Genomic DNA, 27,620 nt, shown 5'->3' on the forward strand with positions numbered 1-27,620 from the left:
AAGACTTTCTGATACAGTGTTAAGGAGCACTGTTCAGGTGAAGATGGAGTGATTTAAAGTAGCACTGTTACTCTTGTAATAAAGTGATACTAAACACGTGCTGTTTAATTTACATTTTCCCTTCTATTTCTGTATGTGGCTGATGACGCTGTAATTATTTTAATAAAAAGAAACCTCTAAGTAGAGGTTGACCAATATATCGGCTGATATTTGGGATTTTTTAAGAAATCGGCATCGGCTGATTTTTGTGCAAAAATCGTCCGATTACCTCCCTCACACTCCACTAACAGTTTCACACACTGAGCGGCTCTGTGCTCAGTGTGTGAAACTGATCTGCAACTGAATGCAGAGAGAGGAGCTGTCAGAATTCAGCGTAATGTCGGGGGTGGGCGGGACCCAGATATCAAACACCAGCCAATGGGATGGGATCTGAGCGGGCTGCTATGTGTATGTGGCCCTGCCCACTTAAGCAGCCCAATTATTGGCTGGTTTTTGATAGCTGCAGAGCCCCGCCCACCCCCGATATCACGCTGAATTCTGACAGCTGGTCTCTGCATTCAGTTACATATAGTAACTGAAACTGACAAATTGGCTCAGTGTGAAACCTACCAGTGCCACCCGCCAGTGCCAACCTGTGCCACCGGCCAAAAAAAGAAAAATCTGCTCAAAATATCGGCCGCAAAAATCGGCTTAAAATATCGGCCGCAAAAATCGGCATCATATATTGGCCATCGGCCGGCCTGATTTCTAAACATCGACATCGGCCAGAGAAAAACCCATATTGGTTGACCAATTTTCTTAATCGATATACAGCGGTCACATGACCCAGCTCTTTCCCAGCCTGTCTGCAGGAAAACATCAGCAGGAGGGGCTTCTAGTCCTCTGCTGCTGGTCACATTTGAAAAAAAAAAAAAACAGCCTTTGGCATAATGAACAGAAGGTAGGGAGAGAGAGGGCAAGCAGCAGGATCAGCTAGTTTTTTGTAGAATACAGAAAACGAATCTCATAGTGACCGAGTATGAACAGCGTGTAATACACCATTTATTGATAGATTTTTATGATGTGGGTTTAGTGACATTTTAAGGCCTGGTTCACAACTGTGCGTTTGGTTCCCGCTGCAGTTACACACCCGTTCCCACATCTGCAACCACCCACACAGAAAACGCAGAAGGTGCGTGCGGGTGCCATTAATCAAAATTGCAGCAACTGCTTCCCCCACTGGAAACCACACTGCACTTGCGATTTACATGCAGGCTGCAATTTTAAAAAATAAAGCAGGGACCTTTTCCCTGCATTTTCAGGAGGCACGACAGCCCATGAATGGGCTGCCATGCCCACACAACATGCAGCACAGCAGAGCCGCAGAAGTGTGAACCAAGCTTAACTCTGCATCATCCACCTGCAGGTCAAAAGGATGAACTTTGATCTACATATGTTATCAGTTAAAGCCACCTGACAATGGTGTTAAATATGTTTAACCCCTTAGTTTACTGTAAACAGCCCAAATGATATATCATATTTTTTTTCTCCAATTAGCTATAATTTTCCTGCTGGTTGCTTTTATTTCTGTTTTTCTAACCAAAAATACTTTTATACAATATAACTAAGTTGTGTGTTTTTTATTTTTTTCATTTTCTTATGCACAAAAAAAAAGAAGGGCTTTCCATAAGAATTTGATGTGTCTGTTTTATGGAAAGCCTAAAGTGGTATTAAATCCACAAACTAAAATGTAATGTGTTGCAGTTTACCAATCCTTAAAGGGTAACTTCACTTTCTTGTTGGGGAAAAAAGTAGCAACAAATAAAAATAGAGAGCGATTATATATCTCATATATAATTGCTGCACAAGTACTCCTGTTGTAATTTAGGCTGGGTTCACACTAGTGCGAATTGGATTCCATGCATCCAGTTCGCATGTCAGGTAGGGGTGCGCATCTTCACTGGCCTCACGATTCGATTCGATTACGATTATCAAGTCAACGATTCGATTCGATTCGATTCCGCGATGCATCACGATGCATCACGATTACAGCGCAAGTCCGCAGGTGCTCACGGTTTTCATTAAAAAAAATGAAAGTAGTCAGGAGAACTCCATTTTTTTTATTCTATCTGTTCTTAAGAAAAAAAGAGACAGCAGAGGAGCTCCAGGCTCTCTTCCTAAATACTAAAGGAGATGATCAGAGACTGCGGACATGCTACAGGAGATGATCAGAGACTGAGGACATGCTACAGGAGATGATCAGAGACTGCGGACATGCTACAGGAGATGATCAGAGACTGCGGACATGGCACAGGAGATGGTCAGAGACTGCGGACATGGCACAGGAGATGGTCAGAGACTGCGGACATGGCACAGGAGATGGTCAGAGACTGCGGACATGGCACAGGAGATGGTCAGACACGGCACAGGAGATGGTCAGACACTGCGGACATGGCACAGGAGATGGTCAGACACTGGGGACATGGCACAGGAGATGGTCAGACACTGGGGACATGGCACAGGAGATGGTCAGACACTGGGGACATGGCACAGGAGATGGTCAGACACTGGGGACATGGCACAGGAGATGGTCAGACACTGCGGACATGGCACAGGAGATGGTCAGACACTGCGGACATGGCACAGGAGATGGTCAGACACTGGGGACATGGCACAGGAGATGGTCAGACACTGGGGACATGGTACAGGAGATGGTCAGACACTGGGGACATGGCACAGGAGATGGTCAGACACTGGGGACATGGCACAGGAGATGGTCAGACACAGCGCCCTCCCCCCCCCCTCCCTACTTACATGCTGCTCTGGCCGGTGTTCCGCCGGTTGTCACATCTCAGGATCTGCAGTGAATTCTCCCGGGAGAGCACTCCGTGCATAAAGCTGTTTTTAGTGTGTGTATATTCCGGTCATGTGACTCTCGGCCGCGCCTCCCTCCTCTCACGTCTCTCCTGATGTCAGCCCCGCCCGCCTCTCTTCCGACCTGATAGCTCCAGTCAGTGGGCGGAGCTGACACCAGGAGAGACTGAGAGGAGGGAGGCGCGGCTGAGAATCACATGACCGGATTATACACACACTAAAAACAGCTTTATGCACGGAGCTTTCTCCCGGGAGGGGGCGGGGCCAGACATCGATTTTTCGGGTCGCGTGCATCGATGCCGCATCGGGGACACCCGAATCGCGATGCATCGATGCTGCGATTAATTTCAGCAGCCCTAATGTCAGGAGATTGTGACCGGCTCTCTATGGAGCCAGTTCACACATCTCTGGTGCGTATTGCACAGGAGTCCTGTGCATCTTCTGGTCTGTTTCAGGTCCGAATTCAGCCAAATATTTGGACCCAAATCGGACCTGAAACGTTAACAGGGACACACCGTACCCCCTGCTGTGAGCTACTCCGTGCTTCAGTGTGAACCCAGCCTTAATGTTATTAAAAAAACGACATTTTCTATCTGCAGTGCTGTAATTTTCTTTAAAATTCAATGCAATGCACAGCTGGTGTTTGGAACACTCCCTAAAAATGTCAGTGTTCCCTGCTTTTGTGATTGGCTCACAGATTTTCCCAGAAGTCTGCACTAAGATACGAGTCAGATTTTAGGCATCCTCTCCAACAAAAATGTCATTATTGGTAAGATGCTTCCAATGAGTTAATCACATCAAAAGGCATTTAGAACCTGCAATTTTCCTCATTCAAACACTGCAAGTACATCAGTTTAATAATGAAAAAGTCACTCCCATTCAGATTCACTTTGCACATGGACACAAACTGCTATTTCTTCAGAATAACAAAAGGTAGGAAGCTTAAACGAAGTCTGTTAAAAATCCTTGCACTGTACATTGGTCACCCAGAGGGATTTGTTGTGTTTTTGTTAAAAAGTTAAAAAAAAAAAGCGGAGGTACTCTTTTTAACCACTTCAATACAGGGCATTATACACCTTCCTGCCCAGACCAATTTTCAGCGCTGTCGCACTTTGAATGACAATTGCGCGGTCATACAACACTGTACCCAAACTACATTTTTATCATTTTGTTCCCACAAATAGAGCTTTCTTTTGGTGGTATTTGATCACCTCTGGGATTTTTATTTTCTGCTAAATAAATTAAAAAAAAAAAAAAAAAAAAAAACAGAAATTTTGAAAAAAAAAAATTATTTTTTATTTTTTTGTTTCTGTTAAACTTTGTAAATAAGTTTTTTTTCCTTCACTGATGGGCACTAATGGGGCTGCACTGATAAGGTGGCACTGATAGGTGGTACTGATGGATGCCAATCAGTGCCAAACAATAATGCCTGCCAATCAGTGATGCCCATTGTTGGCACTGATTGGCATCCCTGGTGGTCTAGGGTGGCATACCTGGTAGTGACATGCCTGGTGATCCTGGTGGCATCCCTGGGCATCCTCGGAGGGGGAGGGGGCTGCACTGATAATCAATCAGCACAGACCCCCTCCCCCCCGTCAGAGGAGCTGCCGATCGGCTCTCCTCTACTCTCGTCTGACACATGCAAGTGAGGAAAAGCCGATCAATGGCTCTTCCTGTTTACATCGTGATCAGCCATGATTGGGCACGGCTAATCACGTGGTAAAGAGTCTCTTTAAGAGACTCTTTACCTAGATCGGAGTTGCAGTGTGTCATACTGACACAACGCAACAACGATCACCATGGCTTGATATCCTGGCGACGTCATATGATGTCCGGTCAGGATATCAAAACTGTCATTTTGCTATATTGGGGGTGGCAAGTGGTTAAATGTGGTGGAAACAAAACTTTTTTCTCTTTTAACCACTTGCCGTCCGCGCTATAGACGAAAGACGCCTACAGCGTGGACTTAATTTGCTGGGAGGGCGTCCATGGACATCCTCCCGTGCTTGAGCGGCCTGCGCGCCCCCTGCAGGATGCGCTCGGTGATCAGCGAGTCTGAGATCGATCACGACCCCTTACCACGTGATCAGCTGTCAGCCAATGACCGCTGATCATGTGACCTAAACAGAGCCGGTAATCGGCTATTTTTCTCAAGTCGTCTTCCAGGACGGCACCCTGAGAGATGACTGGTCCACCTGAGAGAAAACACAATCAAAGAGGTTAAAAACCCCTGCTGCTCCCTGTGCTCCACAGTTTTTTTGATTGTGTTTCCCCACAGTGAAACCGTTTGTTTTTTCCACAGATCCGAAGCCTGGGGCTGGTGGTCTCTCTCTGGGGACCAAAAGCTTGGGAAGCCTCTGGGTCTGGTAGGATTCTTTTATCCTTCCTAGGGGGCTTACCCCATTCATCTTAAGGGGGCAGCACTTGGAAGAGCCCCCCTAATGACTGAAGGACCCTGGCTACAGTGGTGTACCCAGAACTTCAGGGGCCATTATCCTGTCTCCCTTCCTTATCTGTGCAGGTGCCGTGCAGAAAAGGAGCCCTGGATATCCTTTCTATTCAGCAGTGCAGGCTGAGTGTGTTGAGACTGGCTTCCCCCTTCATCTTGCAGCCTTACAGCGGTGGCTGGGGACAGGGCAGGTGGCTGGTGCTTCTAGCCGTGGGGGCTTTGATCGCCCAGCCGCTTCCCCTGTGGCTCACGTGGCCGTCACCTTAGGATGACGCCGTTTGTGTAAAATGAGGGCGCTTGGCGCCATCTTCCTAGCGTCTGGTGGAAGAATCATTTCCTCCCCAGAGCCAGAAGTGACCTCAGCGTGTCCCACGTCATTTCTGGTTCCGGTCTCCTGACAAAATGGTGGCGGCATCAGCGCGAATGGAGGAGGAGGAAGATGCTGTCCTCGCACACAAAAGGACACAGTACAGGAGGAGCAGGCGCCCACTTCTCCTATGCACACCAGCTGCCACCCGGACACGGTGATTGTCATAGGCTACCCGAAGAGGCATACTGACACCAGCAGCATGGAGCGCGAGCAGAAACCCACAGGGTCCACGGCCATAGAGGAGACCGCAGGGGGCGAGTCAGACCGGCCGCCAGAGGTTTCGATGGGGGATGGTACCCCAACTCTTTTCCTCTGTGTGTGTGTGTCACAGTGCTGTTTAATAGTGCCTGTGTATCCTTTATTTCAGGGGAGGACGCCACTGCTCTTGGGGTTGCCAGTCGTCCTGTTAAATCTACCCATTCTAATTGTTGCGGGAATTGCAATGATAAGTTACTCCTGGACCATTCCAAACCCTTTTGCTTTAAATGCATACAAAAGCTGACAGGGAAAGAAACATCTCAGATTATGAGAGACTTCCTCACGGTACAAACTGAGATGCTGTCTACATTTTAAGGTATTTCAGTCCTCCCTCAAGTCTAGGGACCCAGAACCTCAGACTAGTAAGGAAGGTGCCTCCTCCCAAGAGGGCTCCGCTTCATCCAGGGGGTCTAGAAGGCGGCCAGGAACTCCGAAATCTCTCCTTTCTAAGGATTCGGAGGAGAATGAATCCGAAGCCCCTGAGCAGGGGTTTTCGGATGAGGGTTTAGTGGACAGCCAAGATGAAAAAGGTGAAGACTCCAGGTCTAGTAGGCATATTTTTTCACCTGATGACATCTATGCATCTGAGGAGATACAGGAGCCCACGACTCAAGTCTCTGCTCAAGACAAAATGTATAGAGACTTAGTTAAGCCCCAAGCCAGAGTTCTTCCAGTACATTCCGCCCTTAAGGATATTATCCTAAGGGAGTGGAAGGAACTTGAGAGGAAGCTCTTGAAATACAAAACTTGAAAGCGTAGATGCCCAACTCCTAGATTAGATGCCTCCTTGGCAAAAGTTTCCAAACAGTCCGATCTTTCCTTTGAAGATACTGGTAACATCAAAGATCAGATGGATCAGCGAGCCGAGACTATTTTGCGCAGGGCCTGGGAGGCCAATGCTGCGGGTATGAGCCCCGCATTGGCCTCAGCTTGCGTAGCAAGAAATGCTGACAAGTGGATCTCCCAATTAATAGATCGTGTATCCCGGACCTCCAAGTCAGAGGAAGTCCTAGATTCGTTGGATGTGATAGGTAGTGCTGTTGCCTATCTAGCGGACGCAGCAGTTGAGACGGTGAGTACAACTGCCAAATCCGGTGCCTTATTGAACTCGGCAAGGAGAGCCCTCTGGGTCAAAACTTGGGGCGGAGATAATTCATCTAAAACCCGTTTGTGGCCTCCCTTTCGAAGGTGCCCACCTTTTCGGTACCAGTTTAGATCAAGCCCTTGCTAGATCTACCAAAAAGGGGAAGAAATTCCCTACTAAGCCTAGGAGGGATAGAAAGAAATTTTTTCGAGGCCCCCAGGCGAAGAATCGTTTCCCAGATAAAAAGGTCTCTCTTAATAGACGGGGGGGCTGGAAGAGACCAACAAAAAGGAGGTATTCTTTTTTCCAGCCAGAAGTCGGTCGACAAGACCCCTAAATGACATTCCAGTAGGGGGAAGGCTTTTCCACTTTATCTCACAGTGGGAAGGGATCACTCAGAGCCCCCATATTCTCCAGATCATAAGAGAGGGAGGGATACAGGCTGGAATTTCTCTCCCCTCCTCCCCCCAAGTTTCTCTTAACCCACCTACCCAGGGACCCCCTCAAGGCAGCAGGAATTCTGCAGAATGTCGAGGAACTTGCCAATCAAGTGGTCATGGTGCCTGTTCCAGAGGGTCAGCTGGCTCAGGGTTTTTACTCCCACATCTTTGTGGTACCAAAGCCCTCAGGAAGGTATCGCCTCATTATAAATTTGAGGAGCCTCAATGTTTCCTGCGGTACAAGAAGTTCCGCATGGAGAGTATTTATTCTCTCAGAAAACATCTCCTCAAGGACATGTTTATGGTAACTATAGGTTTGAAAGATGCCTAGCTTCACGTCCCTATTTTTCGAGATCATCAGGTCTTCCTAAGATCCGCAATTGCCTCCCCACAGGGAATTCAGCACTGGCAGTTTGCGGCCCTCCCTTTCGGACTGGCATCCAGTTCAAGGGTATTTACGAAGGTCCTGGCAGAAGTAGTTGCCTTCCAGGGAGTGGCGTTGATCCCCTATTTAGACAACATTTTGATTTACAATCGGAATCGAGATCAGCTGTTTTCTGACCTAGCCAAAGTAGTGAAGACCTTGGAATCTCTGGGGTGGATCATCAGCAAAGAGAAATCCTCGCTGATTCCTGCCCAGACAAAAGTATATATGGGATTCCTCAGAACAAAAACTAGTTCTACCTCAGGGCAAGGTAGAGGGCCTCATTTCAGTGGTCACATCCCTGCTAGAGGCAAAGACAATCCCCTACAGAGGTATTATGATGGTTCTGGGTCTAATGACTTCGTGTATCCCAGCAGTTCCATGGGCTCAGCTACACTCCAGGACCCTCCACCACTTGCTCCTGTCCTCCTAGGACAGGGAAAGAAGGACTCTGGATTTCAAAGTCGCCATTCCAGTTGCAGTAAAAGACTCTCTTCGCTGGTGGCTTTATCCTCAGAGGCTTCAGAGGGGTCTCCTTTGGAACCAGCTTCAGCCTCTCGAGATAACTACAGATGCAGGTTCCTGGGGTTGGGGGGCCCACCTGGAGGAACTGCGAGCCCAGGGTTCCTGGGACCCGAATCACAGAAGCGCCTCCTAATTTTTGAGAGCTTTTGGCCGTCGGGGAAGCATTAAAGGCTTTGGAAGGGAGGATCAAGCACTGAGAGGTCCAGATTCTGTCAGACAATGCCACAGCTGTGGCATTCCTAAATCACCAGGGAGGCACCAGATCTCATGCTCTTCTGACCTTGGCACTAGAGATCCTTGGCTGGGCAGAGCTTCGGATTCTCTTAATTTCTGCAGTGCAAATAAAGGGAACTTTAAACATCGAAGCAGACTATCTCAGTCGTCAGCCGATTCTCCAGGGGGAATGGGAGTTGAATCCCGATGTGTTCTCCCTGGTATGTCGGCATTTTGGCAATCCAGAAATCGATTTCTTCACCCGCAGAAGGAACAGAAGGGTAAAGAGATTCTTTTCTGTCTCCCTCGAGGGGGCCTCAGAGGGGATAGACGCATTGGCCCAGGTTTGGAACTTCCGGTTGGCATATGCCCCCCGTCCGGTTAATTCTGAGAGTTCTTCAGAAGTTGTTTCTCTCAGAAGGCAGTTTGATCCTAATCGCCCCATGGTGGCCTAAGAGGGCTTTGTTTCCAACCTTACAGAGTTGGTCCATAGCCCCGCCTCAGCATCTGCCTGTTCGGCAGGACCTTCTCCTTCAGGGTCCAGTCTGCCATCCAGACCCCAGCTTCTTCAAGCTGACGGCCTGGCTCCTGAAAGGCAGAACCTGTGGGAGAAGGGCCTATCTGACAGAGTAGTGGATGCTCTTCTGCTAAGTAGAAAACCAGTCACAGGGCGTATTTACGCTAAGACCTCTGAGGGGGTTTTCTCTCGCTGGTGTCAGGAGAGAGGGACTTCCCAACAAGAAATTCCTGCCATCCTGGATTTTCTCCAGGATGGGGCGGATCAGGGACTGGCAACCAAGACGCTTAAGGTACAGGTTGCAGCCTTGTCCTGTTTTTTGGACAAACGCTAGGCGCTAGACCCCCTGGTCAAAAGGTTATTATCGGTCAGAGATAGGTTGTCCCCTGTTCAGTTGTCTAGATTTCTGCCATGGGACCTTACCTTGGTTTTAGAGGGGTTAACCAAAGTTCCATTTGAGCCATTAGATCAGATTCTCCTCAAAATTCTCACCTTTAAGTTGCCTTTTCTACTGGCGATTACATCAGCCAGGAGGATAGGTGACATTCAGGCCTTTTCAATTTAAAGAACCATTTTTTTGTTTGCTTGAGGAAAGGGTTATACTTAGGCAGGACCCCATGTACCTCCCCAAGGTAGCATCCAAGTTCCATAGAACTCAAGAAGTAGTGCTTCCTTCCTTTTGTAACAATCCCCAGAATGAAAGGGAAATTTCTATTCATTGTCTAGATGTCAGACGTCTGTTAATTTATTTAGAAAAGGTTAAAGAGTTTTGAAGATCCGGCCATCTATTAGTTAACTTTTCCAGCCAAAAGAAGGGCCACCAAGCATCTAAAGCATCCATAGCAAGGTGGATTAAACATGCTATTTCCTTAGCCTATGACCATTCTGGTACGGCAGTCCCGAGAGACCTTAAGGCACATTCCACTCGATCTCTGGCGACCTCTTGGGCAGAAAGAGCTGGAGCTTCAGTGGAGCAGATATATATAGCTGCTACATGGACAAGCCAGAATACCTTCCTGAGGCATTATAGAGTGGAGTTTCTGTCCCCTCAGGATCTGGTGTTTGGTTGGAAGGTCCTACAAGCGGTTGTCCCGCTTAAGGTAGGCCTGAGCTACTTGCTCTTCTCTCAGGGTGCCGTCCTGGAAGACGACTTGAGAAAATGACCAGTTACACTTACCGGTAAAGGTGTTTCTCGGAAGTCTTCCCGGATGGCAGGCCTACTTCACACCTGCTCTTTTTAGGTGTATTATAACGTATAGAGTTTTGTGGTGTTTATTTTCACTCTCGTGCACTGGTGTGGATCAATACTTTTTCACAACTGAGGAGCACAGGGAGGGGCGGGGTTTTTTAACCTCTTTGATTGTGTTTCCTGTCAGGTGGACCAGTCATCTCTCAGGGTGCCGTGCTGGAAGACTTCCCAGGAACACCGTTACCGGTAAGTGTAACTGGTCATTTTTCTCCTCACGCTGATAGCGTGAGGAGAAAAAAAAAAGCCGATCCCTGGCGGCTGCGAGAGGGACATCGGTCCCGATCGTGGAGAGGCTTCTGTGCCCACTAGCCTCGCCCACCAGCGCCACCCATGAGTGCCACCTATTGGTACCCACAGTGTGTCATCACCAGTGCTGCCTATTAATATCACATACCAGTGCCACCTACAAGTGCCCATCAGTGTCATCTTATCTGTGCCCATCAGTGCAGCTTCATCAGCGAATATCAATGAAGGAGAAAAATTACCTGTTTTATAACAAACTATTAAACATGTTGTTTTTTGGAAAAAAAAAAAAAAAAAAAAAAAGTTTGTCTTTATTTGTTTAGCAAAAAATAGAAACCCCAGTGGTGATTAAATAGCACCAAAAGAAAGCTCCATTTGTGTGAAAAAAATTATAAAAATTTAGTTTGAGTACAGTGCAGCATGACCGCGCAATTGTCATTCAAAGTGTGACAACGCTGAAAATTGGTCTGGGCAGGAGGGGGGGTTTAAGTGCCCAGTAAGCAAGTGGTTAAAGCTCTTCTTCCTTCTTTTTTTTTTTTTTTTTTTCGTTTCACCTAGTGATCCTGCCAGTAACATACTGCTTGTCTTAGGGTGTCTCGAATCTGAAGGAGTAAACAGACATCTTTGAACAGCGGTATTGACAATCTGGGTAGAAGGTAGCGTTGGATGCACCAGCAGATTTAGATCGACTTGACCAACAAATTAAAGCCGAACTCCAGCTAACATTTTTTAACCAGTTAGGACAACGGCTTTTTTCTGGTGGGCGATAAAAATTTTACATGAATTAAGAAAAGCTGACCATTTTTATTAGGGGTGCAACGGATCGTCACTGATCCGTGATCCGTATGGGTCAACCTCCGCAAATCGGTACACCCGCGATCCGTGGAGCACTCGGCGGCCTCGGCCATAGGAAAGGCCGCGGCTTCGGCCTAGCTCCGGAGTGGCGGCCATCTTGGTACACCCGGCGGCGGCCGTTGTTTCGTCAGGAAGTGACGTTTCGTCGCCGCCATCTTGCTACACCCCACACTCCTGCACAGTACTGTAATGATAAAGTGAGAAGGGGGCAAGCGGACATCTTGTTACACCCACCGGGTGTAAATCAGATGTGTTCTGTCACATTAGCAACCATGTAAGGTCAGCAGGTTTGCTGCTGCTTTTAAAATTTAACATCTAAACAGTCCGCCCGATCTACAAATTCTGTATTTATGCATATAAGCTCCGTTTTGTGTGGAAAATGGCTTTTAAATCTAAAACTCCGGTGGGTGTAACAAGATTTGTCTGGGCAGCTTGGTCATTTAAAGATAAAATTACACTTGCCAAGTCACCAAGTTAAAATAAAGGGGAAAAAAAGCTTAAAAGAAAAGATGAATGCAACTACAGCATCTAAGCACAGGAAAACTGCAATATAATTTTGTTTCTGGGTTTAACACTGCTTTAAGGTAAAGTTGTTGCTTTACTTATTTAGTATATCCAAAAGTGTATAGAGCTCTATGGCAGTATGCGTTCAAGCCTGAAATTTAATTTTTGCATGGAATTGTGATTTAACGTGTGGGAGTAAAGCAAGTAGCAAATTGCTACTTGCTATTGTCTCCTTTACTATGTGTGACAAGTGACCACAATTCTGAAGACATTGGTAACTGAGGCTTAAATTGAAAGGAAATGCTCCATAATGGAAACACAAAAAAATTAATAAATAAACCTTTTATATGTAAGGAGTTTGACTTTCATTCTTTTTAGTAATCGTGCACTTGTAAGTTTTCTTTCTATGTCGTTAAAGGATGGCAGGGTATTGCTATGGGACACCAGGAACGCTAAACCTGCAAAACGTATTGGTAAGTAACATGGGTAGAAAACAAGTTTTATTCTATAGGAATTATTTTTATCACTCTCTTAATTCTGCTTAGACCAGACCTGGGCAAATTGTAGGCCCCAGGGCCACATCTGGCCTTTTGGCTGTCCCTTTCCAGCCCTCTCTGCCTCCACTGTCAGCATACCTCTCTGAGCTTGTCGGCTTCCTCACTGAGAAAACTGCCAGACTCCGAGGCCCGCAGAGAGATTTTTAGGTGGAGAGCTACAAGAAATTGAGGGAGAGAACTTGAGGATCTGATCAGTACAGCAGGGAGGCTCGGTTTTAGTAGGGGACCTCCTAATGCTCTCCCACCACTTGACTACTAGACTAAGTTGTTATTGTGTTAGCGCCTGCATGCTGCAAACACCAGGAGCCGTACACCTGTTCTTCACTCCAGGTCAGGATCTTCAGAAATCCCTGCTGTACCGATCTCAGGCTTTCTCTCCTTTTTTAGTCACTTTTCAGAGGGTGAAGAGATGTTATATCGCCTCCTTACCACTTGATTTAACCCTGTAATGCCTTATTACCATTCTTTAATCCCATGTATTGCTCCATTGTACATAAGGGGCGAGTTTGATATGCGGAGCCGCTTGTCAAACTCTGCAGCCCAAGTTACAAGTGCAGCAAACGCAGCATGTGAACATCTCAGTCTGGCTATTATTTTGCAATACGGGTGGTTGGCAAGGGGGCAGTAAAACTCTGCTGCCTGCTTTTTACCACCCACACCCCCAATCCTGTAATCACTCCATCATAAGTCACAGTGTAAGCCTCCGTTCACCCTGGTATGGCTTTGAAATTGCCTTACTTCAGCATTTAAAAGCTGCAGATCAGTGCGATTTGCACTGCTGATTTCATTGCAGGTTGCGACTTCATACAACAGAAGGTCTATGAATGCCGCAATGAAATAGGCAAGAAGTAGTGCAGGATCCTTTTTTAATGTTGCTGCGGCATGAGTCGCTATTTGGTTCCATTGCTGACAATGGGGTGCAACTTGTCATTTGATTTAAAACTATAAAATCGCATGACAAATCAAACCCGTGTAAATGGGGGCTAAGAGAATCACTGCTGGTGAAAAGCAGCAAGACTAGGTGCCTCCTTGTACACACAGCGCTGCCTTGGTTTTTTATATATTATACACATTTTTGACAAAAATTACACCTGCAAAGACTTGCAGACTTCCTCAATTTCTAGTTCACTGAAACTTATCCTTCCAGCAAAAAAATGTATCTCTATTATTCTTATCTGGGTACTGTGTTTAACAGTATATGTCTTAATCTACCAAGAGTCTTTGTCATTCGACTATTACTAAAGCCTTTCTGGTGACCTAGTCAGGTCCATAAATATTGGGACATCGACACAATTCTAATCTTTTTGGCTTTATACACCACCACAATGGATTTGAAATGAAACGAACAGGATGTGCTTTAACTGCAGACTTTTAGCTTTAATTTGAGGGTATTTACATCCAAATCAGGTGAACGGTGTAGGAATTACAACAGTTTGTATATGTGCCTCCCACTTTTTAAGGAACCAAAAGTAATGGGCCAATTGGCTGTTCAGCTGTTCCATGGCCAGGTGTGTGTTATTCCCTCATTATCCCATTTACAAGGAGCAGCTAAAAGGTCCAGAGTTCATTTCAAGTGTGCTATTTGCATTTGGAATCTGTTGCTGTCAACTCTCAATATGAGATCCAAAGAGCTGTCACTATCAGTGAATCAAGCCATCATTAGGTTGAAAAAAACAAAACAAACCCATCAGAGAGATAGCAAAATCATTAGGTGTGGACAAAATCAACTGTTTGGAACATCCTTAAAAAGAAAGAACGCACCGGTGAGCTCAGCAACACCAAAAGACCTGGAAGACCACGGAAAACAACTGTGGTGGATGACCGAAGAATTCTTTCCCTGGTGAAGAAAACACCCTTCACAAAAGTTGGCCAGATGAAGAACACTCTCCAGGAGGTAGGTGTGTGTGTCAAAGTCAACAATCAAGAGAAGACTTCACCAGAGTGAATACAGAGGATTCACCACAAGATGTAAACCATTGGTGAGCCCCAAAAACAGGAAGGCCAGATTAAAGTTTGCCAAACATCTAAAAAAAAGCCTTCACAGTTCTGGAACAACATCCTATGGACAGATGAGACCAAGATCAACTTGTACCAGAGTGATGAGAAGAGTGTGGAGAAGGAAAGGAACTACTCATGATCCAAAGCATACCACCTCATCAGTGAAGCATGGTGGTGGAGTGTCATGGTGTGGGCATGTATGGCTGCCAATGGAACTGGTTCTCTTGTATTTATTGATGATGTGACTGCTGACAAAAGCAGCAGGATGAATGCTGAAGTGTTTCGGGCAATAGTATCTGCTCATATTCAGCAAAATGCTTCAGAACTCATTGGACGGCGCTTCACAGTGCAGATGGACAATGACCCGAAGCATACTGCGAAAGCAACCAAAGAGTTTTTTAAGGTAAAGAAGTGGAATGTTATGTAATGGCCAAGTCAATCACCTGACCTAAATCCGATTAAGCATGCATTTCACTTGCTGAAGACATAACTGAAGGGAAAATGCCCCAAGAACAAGCCGGAACTGAAGAGCGTTGCAGTAGAGGCCTGGCACAGCATCACCTGGAGAAACCCAGGGTCTGGTGATGTCTATGCGTTGCAGACTTCAGGCTGTAATTGACTGCAAAGGATTTGCAACCAAGTATTAAAAAGTGAAAGTTTGATGAATGATTGTTAATCTGTCCCATTACTTTTGGCCCCTTAAAAAGTGGGAGGCACATATACAAACTGTTGTATATCCTACACCGTTCACCTGATTTGGATGTAAATACCCTCAAATTAAAGCTGAAAGTCTGCAGTTAAAGCACATCTTGTTCGTTTCTTTTCAAATCTATTGTGGTGGTGTATAGAGCCAAAAAGGTTAGAATTGTGTCGATGTCCCAATATTTATGGACCTGACTGTATGTCGTAGAAAGTGTCACTAAATGCATCAAGATTACGCATAATGGTTTCCATCAAAAAAAATTCAAGCATTTAGAAGCACACCATTTTTTTTTTTTTTTTTTTTTTTTTTTTTTTTTAATTTTATCTGCCAGAGGACACATAGTTACATTGTTAGTCAGGTTGAAAAAAGACACAAGTCCATCTAGTTCAACCATAAAAATAAATATCAAACAATCCCATATACCCAATCCCACAGTTGATCGAGAGAAAGGCGAAAAACCCCAGCAAAGCATGATCCAATTTGCTACAGCAGGGGCAAAAATTCCTTCCTGACCCCCGAGAGGCAATCGGATTTTCCCTGGATCAACTTTACCTATAAATGTTAGTACCCAGTTATATTGTGTGCATTTAGGGAATATTCCAGGCCTTTCTTAAAGCAATCTACTGAGCTGGCCAGAACCACCTCTGGAGGGGGAAAACTCCCTGCATATAGCAGTACAAGGACATGAAAGAGTCCAGGATATGAGGGAGGGGTAGGAACTGAAGGGTGAAAGAATCCATGAATAAGAAAGGAAGGATGGAAGAGTCTGGGGATGTAGGAATTCATTGCTGGAGATGGGAACTGAAGGATGGATGAGTCTAGGGATAGAGATGGCGGAATCTATGGATAGGAACAGAAGTATGGAAGAGTTCAAAGATAAAAATGGTGGTGGGGGGGGGGGGGGGGGGGGTACTGAAGGATGGAAGAATCAAAGGGAGGATGTTAAGATGGTCATCATGGAGTCCTGCAGGTGAGGAAAATCAGAGATAGAGGATCCACTGTGCTGTGTACATGGCAGGGTTGGGGGTGTGATGGTCTCCTCCTGGAGTCCAGGGTTGGGGATGTCATAGTGCTTTCTGTATAAACATATTTTATTAAAGTGGAGTTCCACCCAAAAGTGGAGCTTCCGCTTTAAGGAGTTCTGACCCCTTTACATGCCACATTTGGCATGTCATTATATATTTTTTTTTGGGGGGGGTTTAAACCTGCTCTGGACGCCAGGAACAGTCCACTGCTGGATCATTGGGGAGTGCCTTTTGCCGGTGGAGCAGGGGATCAGGTGAGTAAAAGGTTTTCTCCTTTAACCCTGAACAAAATAAGCACTTTTTTTTTTTTTTCTGCCCATATGGGCTTTAACTGTTTATTTTGCTGGCACTTTAAGAATCAGCCAAATGTTGCTACGAATGTAATGGTTTATTTAAAATGTCATTGTGTTATGACTGAGATAATGATTGTAACGTGTTTCTTGCCTGTAGATTTTTGTGCCTCACACAGCATTCCTACGTATGTTACGTGGCACCCTGTCGAAGATGATACATTTGCTTGTGGTAGGTTGAGTATTTGTTTTTTGGGTTTTAACATATATGTGAAGAACATATCACAAATTCAAATGTTCTCGATTTGATTGAAACTTTTCACTAAATTTTAAAATGCAGGTTTTGTATGATGTACAAGTCTCCGCTCATCACATCCATTATTATGTCAATAGTCTGACATGCCTCTCTAGCATTACTTATACTGATAATGTGTGGCTGTATGGAGATGACAGGAGCCACAGTTGATGGCTCCTATACCTCCCAAGTTAACCACTGCTCTAAATCTGCCGTTGTCAGTGATTAATTTCTTTAAAATTTAACTATGGTCAAAAATAGAAATATACCATGCAATAAAGCTCGAACACCTGGGAGACGTAGCAGTAAGCACAGTACTTGCGTGCTAGCTCTGCATAGCTTCTCCCAATGCCAATCCAATATTCTTTGCAAGGATATACAAGCCTAAAAATGGGCTATGTATTTGGATGCGTAGAAATTAAAACTAGACCGCGCACGTATGCATATCAAATAAGCAAAAAACAATTATGCAAAACGTCTCTGTTATCCAATCCTGAATTAAAGTGCTTGGTGCAAATAAATTATAGATGGTATTCAATAAACAATTGTGAAAAAAGTCCATAATATGAAATCCTAATCCTAAATCCTAATTTAAGTGCTCAGTGCCAGTAAATGCATCCAAACGTGAAGGAAAGTGATGCCCAGGAGAATAGTGATCTTTCTTGTTTTCCCGGTAGAAACACTCTGCACTCGCCAAAAATATAAGACCTCCTCTTAAGCAAGTTTTGACCTACTTTGAGGAAAGTATCCCAAACAGGTGTTCCCATATGCTTCTGTTCGATTTTCAGTCAACCGATAGTATCATGTACACATGGATGACTAGATCTCACCATTTACTTGATGGTACTCCTGCACCTTTTAAGAGGCTCTGTACAGACCTCACTCGCAGGGAAAAAGGTAGAGGAACCTCTCATAGCGCAATAATATCCAGTTCTATTAAAAAAAAATAAAAAAATTTACACTTGCATCAATATAGAACGCTCAGGCATGTAATGACATGGAAACAAAATGCACCAGTTTGCACTGCACTCCAACGACTTGAAATGATGTGTCCCTGAAATCCCGTTCATCATATAAAATGTAGCCATATACTGGTTTCACATTTATTTTGTCTTGGTTTGCCTTCCTGCAGTCCACTGTACAGCAGAGTTTAGACTGGTGGAGGGAGAAGCAGCACAAGGGCCCAATCAGTTGTGCTGTGGTGCAGTGTTGATAGGAGGAGTGAGCAGAGTGAGAGGGGTGAGCTCATTGATCTACCGCTTCTCCTTTCACTGTTCAAGGGTGGATAGATGCCAGGTAGTAAATGCTACATGAATCATCTGGCCTTACTCATGATGGCTGAGGCTAGAAATGCTAGAGGGTGTTGAGTAGGTTTGCTTTGAATATTAAAAATGAATTAAATAGTGGTTTCAGTATGTGGTACTCAGTTTTGTTTTGCTTTTAATATGGGAATGTTTCCAAAGTAGCATTTAATTCTTGATTAGTACTGCCACACAACAGTATAAGTAATTGCACTTATAGCTTATAAGTGGCCAATTAGAAACTGCAGGGATGTGACATGACTGCTTCCCAGGTATAAAGAAAAATAGTTTGTAGGACATTTGTGTGTTTGTCATATATGGCTGTGTGTACGTAACAGTGATATAATATACAGCATGAAAGTGCCATCCTATGAAGTTTGGTAGCATCAAAGTCATGGCTTTTTTCAAATCTTTCCACAGGTGATGAGAATGGAAATGTTCACATTGTAAATTTGAAGAATTCAGATTCAGCCCAGGCAGTGGCCATACATTCCAGACCAATTACAGGACTGGCCTATTCACAGCACAGGTAAAACCACCACCTCACTGGCCTAGGTTTTTCTTCTTGATTTCTGCTGTCAGTTGGAGTCGCACAGTTTAGGGCAGTGATGGCAAACTTTGGCACTCCAGATGTTTTGGAACTACATTTCCCATGATGCTCAACTACACTGCAGAGTGTATGAGCATCACAGGAAATGTAGTTCCAAAACATCTGGGGTGCCAAGGATCGCCTTCACTGGTTTAGGGTCTCATATCTTAACTTTCTTTAACCCCATACATACAGCTTTCACTTATGCTGTGCAAACATTGTCAATGTATCCTTGAACTAGCCAGCTTGGACATCATGCCAGCTGTGGTAAGAGTGAAACCTTCTGAACCACTGGTGGCTGTCTGATTCATTCCTAATAAACGTGATAAAATGCTTTTCCTTTCGTATACTTGTCGAAGAAAAAGGAGACCATTTAATTTGGGCTTTTAGACTTTGTATTTGTAAGAAGAAAATTTTCTTCCAACCGGAATTCTTGCTGTGATGGCAATTTCCTGACCATAAAGTTATAAAGGGGTTAAAGCCTAACTCCACCCACCATTAATTTGAAAACAGCAGGGATCCACCCACACAGCCATGTCATTCATTCATTCATAGTTTCCTGTTAATGAACAAACTGCAAGTAACTCCACCGCAGCAGTCGGCTCGTAGTCCTCAATGCATGATCCTGGTATCAGCAGATCACGGGAGCAATGCATTGCATTTTTTTTTTTACCTGAAAAATATATGTATTTATTTTTGAAAGGGGAACTTATCCTTTAAGAAAGCTAGCTGTTCATTCCTGAGCTCCAAATGTGATGTCCATTGACCATGATTTGCAAGCTACTATGACATCTTTTTATCTCCAACCTACTTAACAATGAATAATGTACAAAGCTTATAAGCTATGACCATTTTATTTGTAATCTGTATAAAAATGGTTATTAAACAGCACTTTTTTTTTTTTTTTTTTTTTTATCTGATTATAGCTCTCCATTGCTGGCTTCAGTCAGTGAAGATTGCTCAGTTGTGGTCCTCGATTCTGAATCTTCAGTAATGTAAGTATGTTTTAAAGCTATTCTTCCACTTTAACCACTTGCCGACTGTGCTTTAGCTGAATGAAGGCTGCAATGCGGCCGGCCAGTTCTGGGAGGGCAGTGCGCTTTGTGATCGCTGTGCCCTTAAGACACAGCTGATCACAGATCGGGGTAAAGGACCAATCACAGGGGCTTTTTACCACATGATCAGCTGTGTCCAATCAGAGCTGATAACAATGTAAACACCAGTTATCAAAAAGCCAATAACCGGCTTGTGTTAAAGAAACATCTACACTGATAATTGGGGCACTGATTATCAGTGTCCCGATTATCAGTGCAGCCTCATCAGTGGAGGAGAGAAATTACCGAAATTTTTCAACAGACTATGAAAATGTTTTTTTTGGGGGGGGGGGGGCTTTTTTTCAAAAATTTACGGTCTTTTTTGTTTGGCACATTTTAAAAAAATCAGTGGTGATTAAATACCACCAAAAGAAAGATCTATTTGTATGATAAAAAATTATAAAAATTTCATGAATACAGTTTTGCATGACCGTGCAATTGTCATTCGAAATGTGACAGCACAGAAAGCTGAAAATTGGCCTGGGCAGGAAGGGAGTCAAAGTGCCCAGTAGGCAAGTGGTTAAAGGAAGGAACTCTGGATTGGATATTGAATATTGCATAAAGCTTTTATTAGTCAATGCCTTAAGCTAAACATTTACAATAACTACCACAGGGGTGAATCCTAAAATATTTTAGTACTTCAAGCACAATTTGTATTTACCTGGCCAAAGAGTTAAATAAAGATTGTAAGAAAACTAATAACTACCAAGACGATGTTAGATGTGAGAGGAATATTTCACTTGCAAGCACATAAAACCTAATTGCCATGCTTATCAACAAAAGGAATGTATTTAAAATAACTTTGATTTAATCAAAAGGTATGTGCAATTAAACAAAATAACAATCCTAGGGTGCTTGTTCCTCTAAATTCCAAGTTCATTTTAAACTTTGCCGTTGGGAAACATTAAAATGCACTGATATGCTTTAATTTTATCTTTGTGTTTCAAATATTGATACACATAACTAAACTAACATAGTTAACATAAGCTACCTTACAAACCTTAGGTAAAGTGCAGCATTGTTCAGTTTTTATTAGTATTTAACTCTGTAATGTAAATTACCTGGATTGTATAAAAAAACTTGTATCGTTCACTGCAACGATGTTAATCTTGGGTGCAATGTCTAGCAATCATGATATATTCAGTGTATATAAGTTTTTTTGTAAAATGTTCCAAGAAAGGATGAAACTTAAAAGTTGTATATGTATTAATATTTTTTTTTTTTTTTTCCCTTTACTACACAGCTTTAAAGATGAATCTCACCGTGATTTTGTAACAGGTGTGGCATGGTCTCCAGTCAATCTTGGCAGTTTGACGACAGTGGGATGGGACCACAAAGTTCTTCATCACAGTATCCAAAAAGAGAACAATCCAGAGCCCAAGGCTGAGGAACAAGCTTAATGGTTATACATGCAGAGTGTACAGCTGTTACTGATGAATTTAAAACTTAGTACTGTATACTTTCAGACTAGATTACAGACCTAGGTCTGGTCTACAGTGTGCGCAGGTTTGTTTCAAACACTTTTTGCCATATTGGCAGAAAACGGATCAAGAAAATGTATAGCACACCACCCACGTTTTTGTTTATTGCAGTTGACTCCACATTAAAGGAGTTTACCAGTATTTTCAAAGTCTGTCCCCTGCGCCTTACTTTTCTGTTTAGTAATGCTCCATATTCACCCACACTCTTTGTAAGTCACAGCAGAACACTGTTCATGTTGGACTAAAATCTATCTCCATCACATTTCTTAACAAAGAATTAAGATGAAGAACACCGGTTTCACCAACAGGTGTCACTGCAGTCAGATTCATGGAAGTGAGATTTCTGACTCCAGAGAAACCATTGGTTTACAGGAGTCACCACTATTTAAGGGCAGCTAGCAGATGTTTCAAAATCCTGTAACTATACCTTTAACAATTGTTTTCTGTTTTACTGCACTTAGACCCCTTTCACACTGGGGCGCTTTGCAGGCGCTACAGCACTAAAAATAGCGCCTGCAAAGCTCCCTGAAAGAGCCGCTCCTGTCTCTTCAGTGTGAAAGCCCTGAGGGCTTTCATACTGGAGCGGTGCGCTGGCAGGACGGTAAAAAAAGTCCTGCTAGCAGCATCTTTGAAGCAGTGAAGGAGCAGTGTGTATACCGCTCCTGCCCATTGAAATCAATGGGCAGCGTGGCTATACTGCTGGCAAAGCAGAGGTTTTAACTCTTTTTCGGCCACTAGCAGGGGTTAAAAGTGCCCCGCTAGCGGCCGAATACCCCCGCAAATACGACGGTAAAGAGTCACTAAAAATAGCGGCACTTTACCTCCGACGCCCCAGTGTGAAAGGGGCCTTACATGTTTTGGAATTTAAACAGTGGTTATTTATCGTTGTAAGCTCTTTTTTTTTTTTTTTTCTTTTTTTTTTTTCTTTTATATTGTAATTTGTAAACATTTCATTTTGTGTTACTGTAGTAACGTTTTGGAAAGTAAAAGAATAAAGGTCAGTACCACCTACTAGCTCAGAACACATTTTCCTTGACAATCTTGTTCTCGTGACTTTTTTTCTGTAATGAACCTTCAAGTAATATCCTCTTTACAACTGGCATTTAAAAGGCGAGTTCACCAGAAAACACACTATGCTTGTCCCATTTGGGTATAGCAGCATAGTGTGCTTTGCCTACCTTCCAGCCAGGACTCCCTTTCAGTTTAAAGAATGTAGTCAAGCTGTTTTCATGGCTAGACTCATAGATCGCATATATAATTTACTTTACGACATAAACGATGGGTGCAGATAGAGGCTCTTCTATCCACATTCCCGCCTTTTGTCCTTGCCTTAGATACCTACTAAAAAGCATCCAATAACCCCTTCCCACCGACCGTACGCACACATGTGGCCTCGGTTTTAGGGGTTTTTTTTTTTTTTTTTTTTGAGCGGACGGTCGGCTCTTCAGGGATAACAACCGAGCGACGTCACTTCCAGTTTACTTGGCTGCCAATGGTGCCATTTAAAAAAGAAATTACAGTATTCAGAATCGCTGTTTTTGGCTATCTGAATACTTTGAAGTGCAAAGGAGGGATCGGAGGTCTTTTAGACCCCCGATCTCTCCATAAAGAGTACCTGTCACCACCTATCACAAGGGATATTTACATTTCTTGTGACAGCAATAAGTGATCAATTTTTTTTTTTTTTTTTTTTTTCAAAAGTGACAATGTTAAATAAGAATTTTTTTTTTTTTTTTTTTGTTTAAAGCGTCTCCGTGAGCTTGCACGGCAAAGAAAACACACACGCAAGTCACGCCCGCATATGTAAATGGTGTTTAAATCACACGTGTGAGGTATCGCCCCGCAAAAGTCAGAGCGAGAGCAATAATTCTAGCACTAGACCTCCTCTGTAACTGTAACTTGGTAACTGTTATATTTTTTTAAAGCGCTGCCTATGGAGATTTTTAGGTACTGTAGTTTGTCACCATTCCACGAGTGTGCGCAATTTCAAAGCATGACATGTCGGGTATCTATTTACATGGCGTAACATCATCTTTCACATTATACAAGAAAATTGGGCTAACTTTACTGTTTTTAGTTTTTTTTTAATTCATGAAAGTGTCTTTTCCTAAAAAATTGCATTTGAAAGACCGCTGCACAAATACAGTGTGACATATAATGTTGCAATGATCGCTTTTTTATTCTCTAGATTCTCTGCTAAAAATATATATATAATGTTTGGGGGTTCTAAGTAATTTTCTAGCAAAAAATACGGATTTTAACTTGTAAACAACAAATGTCAGAAATAGGCTTAGTCATGAAAGGGATAAAGACTGACCTACCCTTCTTTTCACCCCTTTTAAAAACCTGGGATCACATAATAAAAACTACAGCCACCTTGACTAATGTAGGCCCAATGCCCCCGATTCTGGGCAATCCGGGCTTTCCACCAGGACTACTCAGGATTGCTCAAGTGGACCTCCTTTTCGATCTCACCAATATCTAATGCTCTCCCTGAGAATAGCATAAAACCCCTAAGTGAATTGATCGAGGGGTACTGATAAGTTGCAGGGAAGCTGGCTGGCGTATTTCCAGCTTAGGAACTTTTACTTAAACCTTTTAAAGAAGGGTCCCATACACCTCTCACACCCTTTGAAAAACTATGTTTAGGGACCCATGCCCCGTCTCGTCCAAGTATTTATGCTATATTATTGACCTCCAGAAGACATCACCAAAGCGTTTGTTCTTTTAAGAAATTCAATTTTTAAACTATTCTCAAGATGGTATTAAGATCTGGTAAAGTTGCACAGAATATTTCCCCAAAAGTCAAATGTTGGAGATGTCACACCCCCGGGCACTTATGAATTCAAAACGAGTACAGAAATTGCTTGAACTCTGCAAAAGGCATTGCTGTCCATTATCCTGGGCTCGTGTTTTTTTTTTATGGCTGCAAAGATTGTTATACCAAAATATTGGCAGTCTTCTGACTCCCCTAAAATGGTACAATGGGTGCAGGAAATTCAATATTTGCAACAAATGGAGGAACTAACTGCATTGCTAAGCGGTAATTCCGAGAAATGTTTTGCAGTGTGCAAAATCTTTCTGTGCATCCTCAAAGTTTGTGGAATTGTTGAGGTGTGATATATTGTATATTAAAGTGGTTGTGAATCCCAGACATTAAATGTTAACAAAGCACATATTTTTGAAGTGTTTACTTCTCTCTCTCCAAAGCTCTAAGTGTTTCTCTGTGGCACTTCATTCCTCTGTTTATCAGCATGAGTCACTTCTGAGAAGATTTCCCGATCCATGAGAGAAAATTTGTGAGGGGCAGGGAGTTAAGCACACAGCTATTCTGAACCCAGCTCTTCATTTTCCTTCATTCCTTTGCCTATGTGGAGTGAGTGTCCCTTTCCACCAATCAGCTCTCACAGTGTATAAGAGCTGTAACTGCAGCTTTCCCTCCTCTCCTCTGTACTCCTTGCAGAAGAGTTTGATCACAATTGTGCACTTTTGAAGAGTTGTAGACAAGAGAAGACTGCAGATAAACAAGTAAAATTTATGTAGGAGGATTTGTTTTATCTCTGTTCACTTCACTGGGTATATGAGAGGGTTTACAACCACTTTAAGGTGATTCTTTCATGATATTAATGGTTGTTTGAACTATGGTTTGTATAACTATGAACTGAGCTTGCATCTTATAAGATTGTGAATGTTTTTGGTCATTTTGATGTAAAACTTTAATAAAAATTGTAACATTTAAAAAAAGAATAGTCAAAACTGCATTAAGAGAAGCCTTAAAATCTCTGCAGCCTCTGTTAGCTAAGCTTGGAGCTATTATAGGGATGGAGCAGTCATTTGGACTAGCACCCTCTACTGCCACACGAGGGAGCACCATTTTGTTGTTTTGGGCCACACATGCACAGGGTATACTTTGATGTCACAGCCACTGAGCTCATTATAGGATACAGGAGAGAGTACACACTGCACATGTGCAGCTAGAAAGAACACGATGGCGCTCCCTCCTGTGCCACTATGTCAAAGGCTTCTTTTTATTACGATTTTGGAGTACATTCTTTAACCACTTGCTTACAGGGCACTTAAATCCCCCTCCTGTCCAGACCAATTTTCAGCTTTCAGGGCTGACGCACTTTGAATGACAATTGCGCTGTCATACAACACTGTACCCAAATGAAATTTTTATCATTTTTTTCCCACAAATAGAGCTTTCTTTTGGTGGTATTTGATCACCTCTGCGTTTTTTATTTTTTGTTAAAAAAAAATATAAAAAAACCTAATTTAAAAAAAAAAAGTTTTTTTTTTTTTTTTTTTTTTTTTAATATTTTTTATAAAAATTTTAAAACCGGTAATTTTTCTTCTTCATTGATGTACGCTGATGAGGTGGCACTGATGGGTTGCAGTGATGGGCACTGATCGGTTACACTGATAGGCAGCACTGCTAGGTGGCACTGATTGGCACCACTGGTGGCCATTGATAGGTGGCACTTGTGGGCATTGATAGGTGGCAATGGCAGGTGGCACAGATGAGGCATAATTGCCTCTTCCTCTTTGGGACCGATGTCCCTTGCAGATGAGCCGTTGATCTGCTTTTTTTTCCTCCTCACGCTGACAGTGTGAGGAGAAAAAAAAGATTACCAAGCTTTTGTTTGCATCATGTGATCAGCTGTTATTGGCTGACAGCTGATCACATGGTAAGGGGCCGGGACCGGCCCCTTACTCGGATCGATGATCACCAAAGTATCAGTGACTTGGTGATCACAGCGCCCTGCAGGGCGCGTGCACAGGGGAGGCTGTCATATGACGGCCTTCCAGAAATTCAGGTCTGCGCTATGGCCCTCATTCGGCTATAGCGCGGACGTCAAGTGGTTAAACCGAAAGAGTCCTGGCTGGAAGGTAGATTTAGCACACTATGCTGCTATACACATATGGGACAACAAACTGTGCTTTTTGATAAAGGTGAACTTACACTTAAAGGGCCGGCGCACACCACAATTTCTGCACGAACATTTTTGATGTGATTTTTCAGGACAGCACCTTGGAGAGGGCATAGCACCACCTCTTAACAGGAAACACTGTGTGACAATGCCCCTTTAAAATCAGCTGCTTCCACCATGCCATCAGTTTTAGTGTTTCCTGCGCCATGGTGGAAGCACTGCTGGGGGAACCAGAGGGGCTGCGCTCTCTCCAAGGAGGGGGTTTTGGCAGTACCTTTGTTTTTTTCTTATCAGACCAGCCTAGCTCCTCACATGAGAGGGAGGTTGCTCCGGTGCCCGTTCCTTCGCCGGCTCACAGGTGTAAGGGTCTGCTGGTGGTCATCCGCCCCGGGTGCTCGGGTGGCCGCGGGTGTGCTCAGTTGGAGCGTCCGTGCCAGGTCTCGACATGTTAGTGCTGAGTCCCGGGGGGCTGAGACTTCCAGCGGGGTGTAGCAGCATGGGGTACCGGCTGCTGGAACGCAGGAGGAAGGGGCGGGTCATCTGGCCGGGACTTCCTTCCGCTCCTGAGCCATGGACGCCAGAGGAGCTTCAATTAAGGAGCACACAGGCAGCTGCTGCGGTGCTCAAGATGGAGGAGACAGTCGTCGGCAGCAATGGCGAATGCAGACGCCCGAGTTCCTGACCAGGCCCAGGTAGGAGAGGTGCAGAAGGCACCGGTTTCCTTTTCTTCACTGGGTGGTTGTTTTGTTTGGTGTGATGGTTAGAGCCTGCAGCTGTCTGCTAGGATGACACGTTCCGTTAGCAGTTTAACATGGGGGGAGACTCTGGGGCGCAGTGGGGAGTATGCTTTGGGCACTAGGTTTCCTGTTTCTCTATTGCAGTAGTATCTCGCTAATAGAGCTATAGGGGTTATTTCTGTCTTACAGAAAGCCAGTGCCAAAACAGAGAGCACTGCAGGAAGAAAATGCCAAACCACTTTGCGGATCCTGCATCATTGGTTTAGTAAGGGAAGAGTCCACACAGGAGTGTAAGGAGCTCTTTTCCTCAGTGAGAGAGGAATTGGCATTGACCCTAGTGACAGTAAGTTCCCTTATGAAGAAACAGGGCCAGAGTTCCAGCCAGGAACAGAACTCCCTGTCCAGTCTTCCTCCTACCACTTCAAGACTAATTGAAAGTGAGTCGGAGGAAGAGAGAGTATTCCCCCCTCAACAACTGACTCAGAGGAAGATGGAGGGGAAGAGGAGACGAGAACGTCTAGATATAAACTAACGCTAGAAGAAGTGGATGACTTACTAAAAGCGGTCTATACCACTTTAGAAATTCAAGAAGAGAAAGCCCAGCTGTCATTACATGACAAAATGTAACAGGGGCT

At 44.0% G+C, this 27,620-nt stretch overlaps 1 protein-coding gene across 1 annotated transcript in view; it reads left to right on the forward strand.

Moving 5' to 3' along the window:
- The window catches only part of WDR77 (WD repeat domain 77), a 42,183-nt gene extending 17,690 nt beyond the window's left edge, over nt 1–24,493 (forward strand). The window contains exons 6-10 of the mRNA XM_073615748.1: nt 12,403–12,457; nt 16,718–16,789; nt 18,574–18,682; nt 19,669–19,737; nt 21,080–24,493. Coding sequence (XP_073471849.1) covers nt 12,403–12,457; nt 16,718–16,789; nt 18,574–18,682; nt 19,669–19,737; nt 21,080–21,236 — 462 coding nt within the window. The 3' untranslated portion in view covers nt 21,237–24,493. The remainder of the gene's footprint in view (nt 1–12,402; nt 12,458–16,717; nt 16,790–18,573; nt 18,683–19,668; nt 19,738–21,079) is intronic.
- Nucleotides 24,494–27,620: the final 3,127 nt, after the last annotated feature.

This window comes from Aquarana catesbeiana, linkage group LG02 (genome assembly GCF_042186555.1).
Source record: "Aquarana catesbeiana isolate 2022-GZ linkage group LG02, ASM4218655v1, whole genome shotgun sequence".
Lineage (NCBI taxonomy): Eukaryota > Metazoa > Chordata > Amphibia > Anura > Ranidae > Aquarana > Aquarana catesbeiana.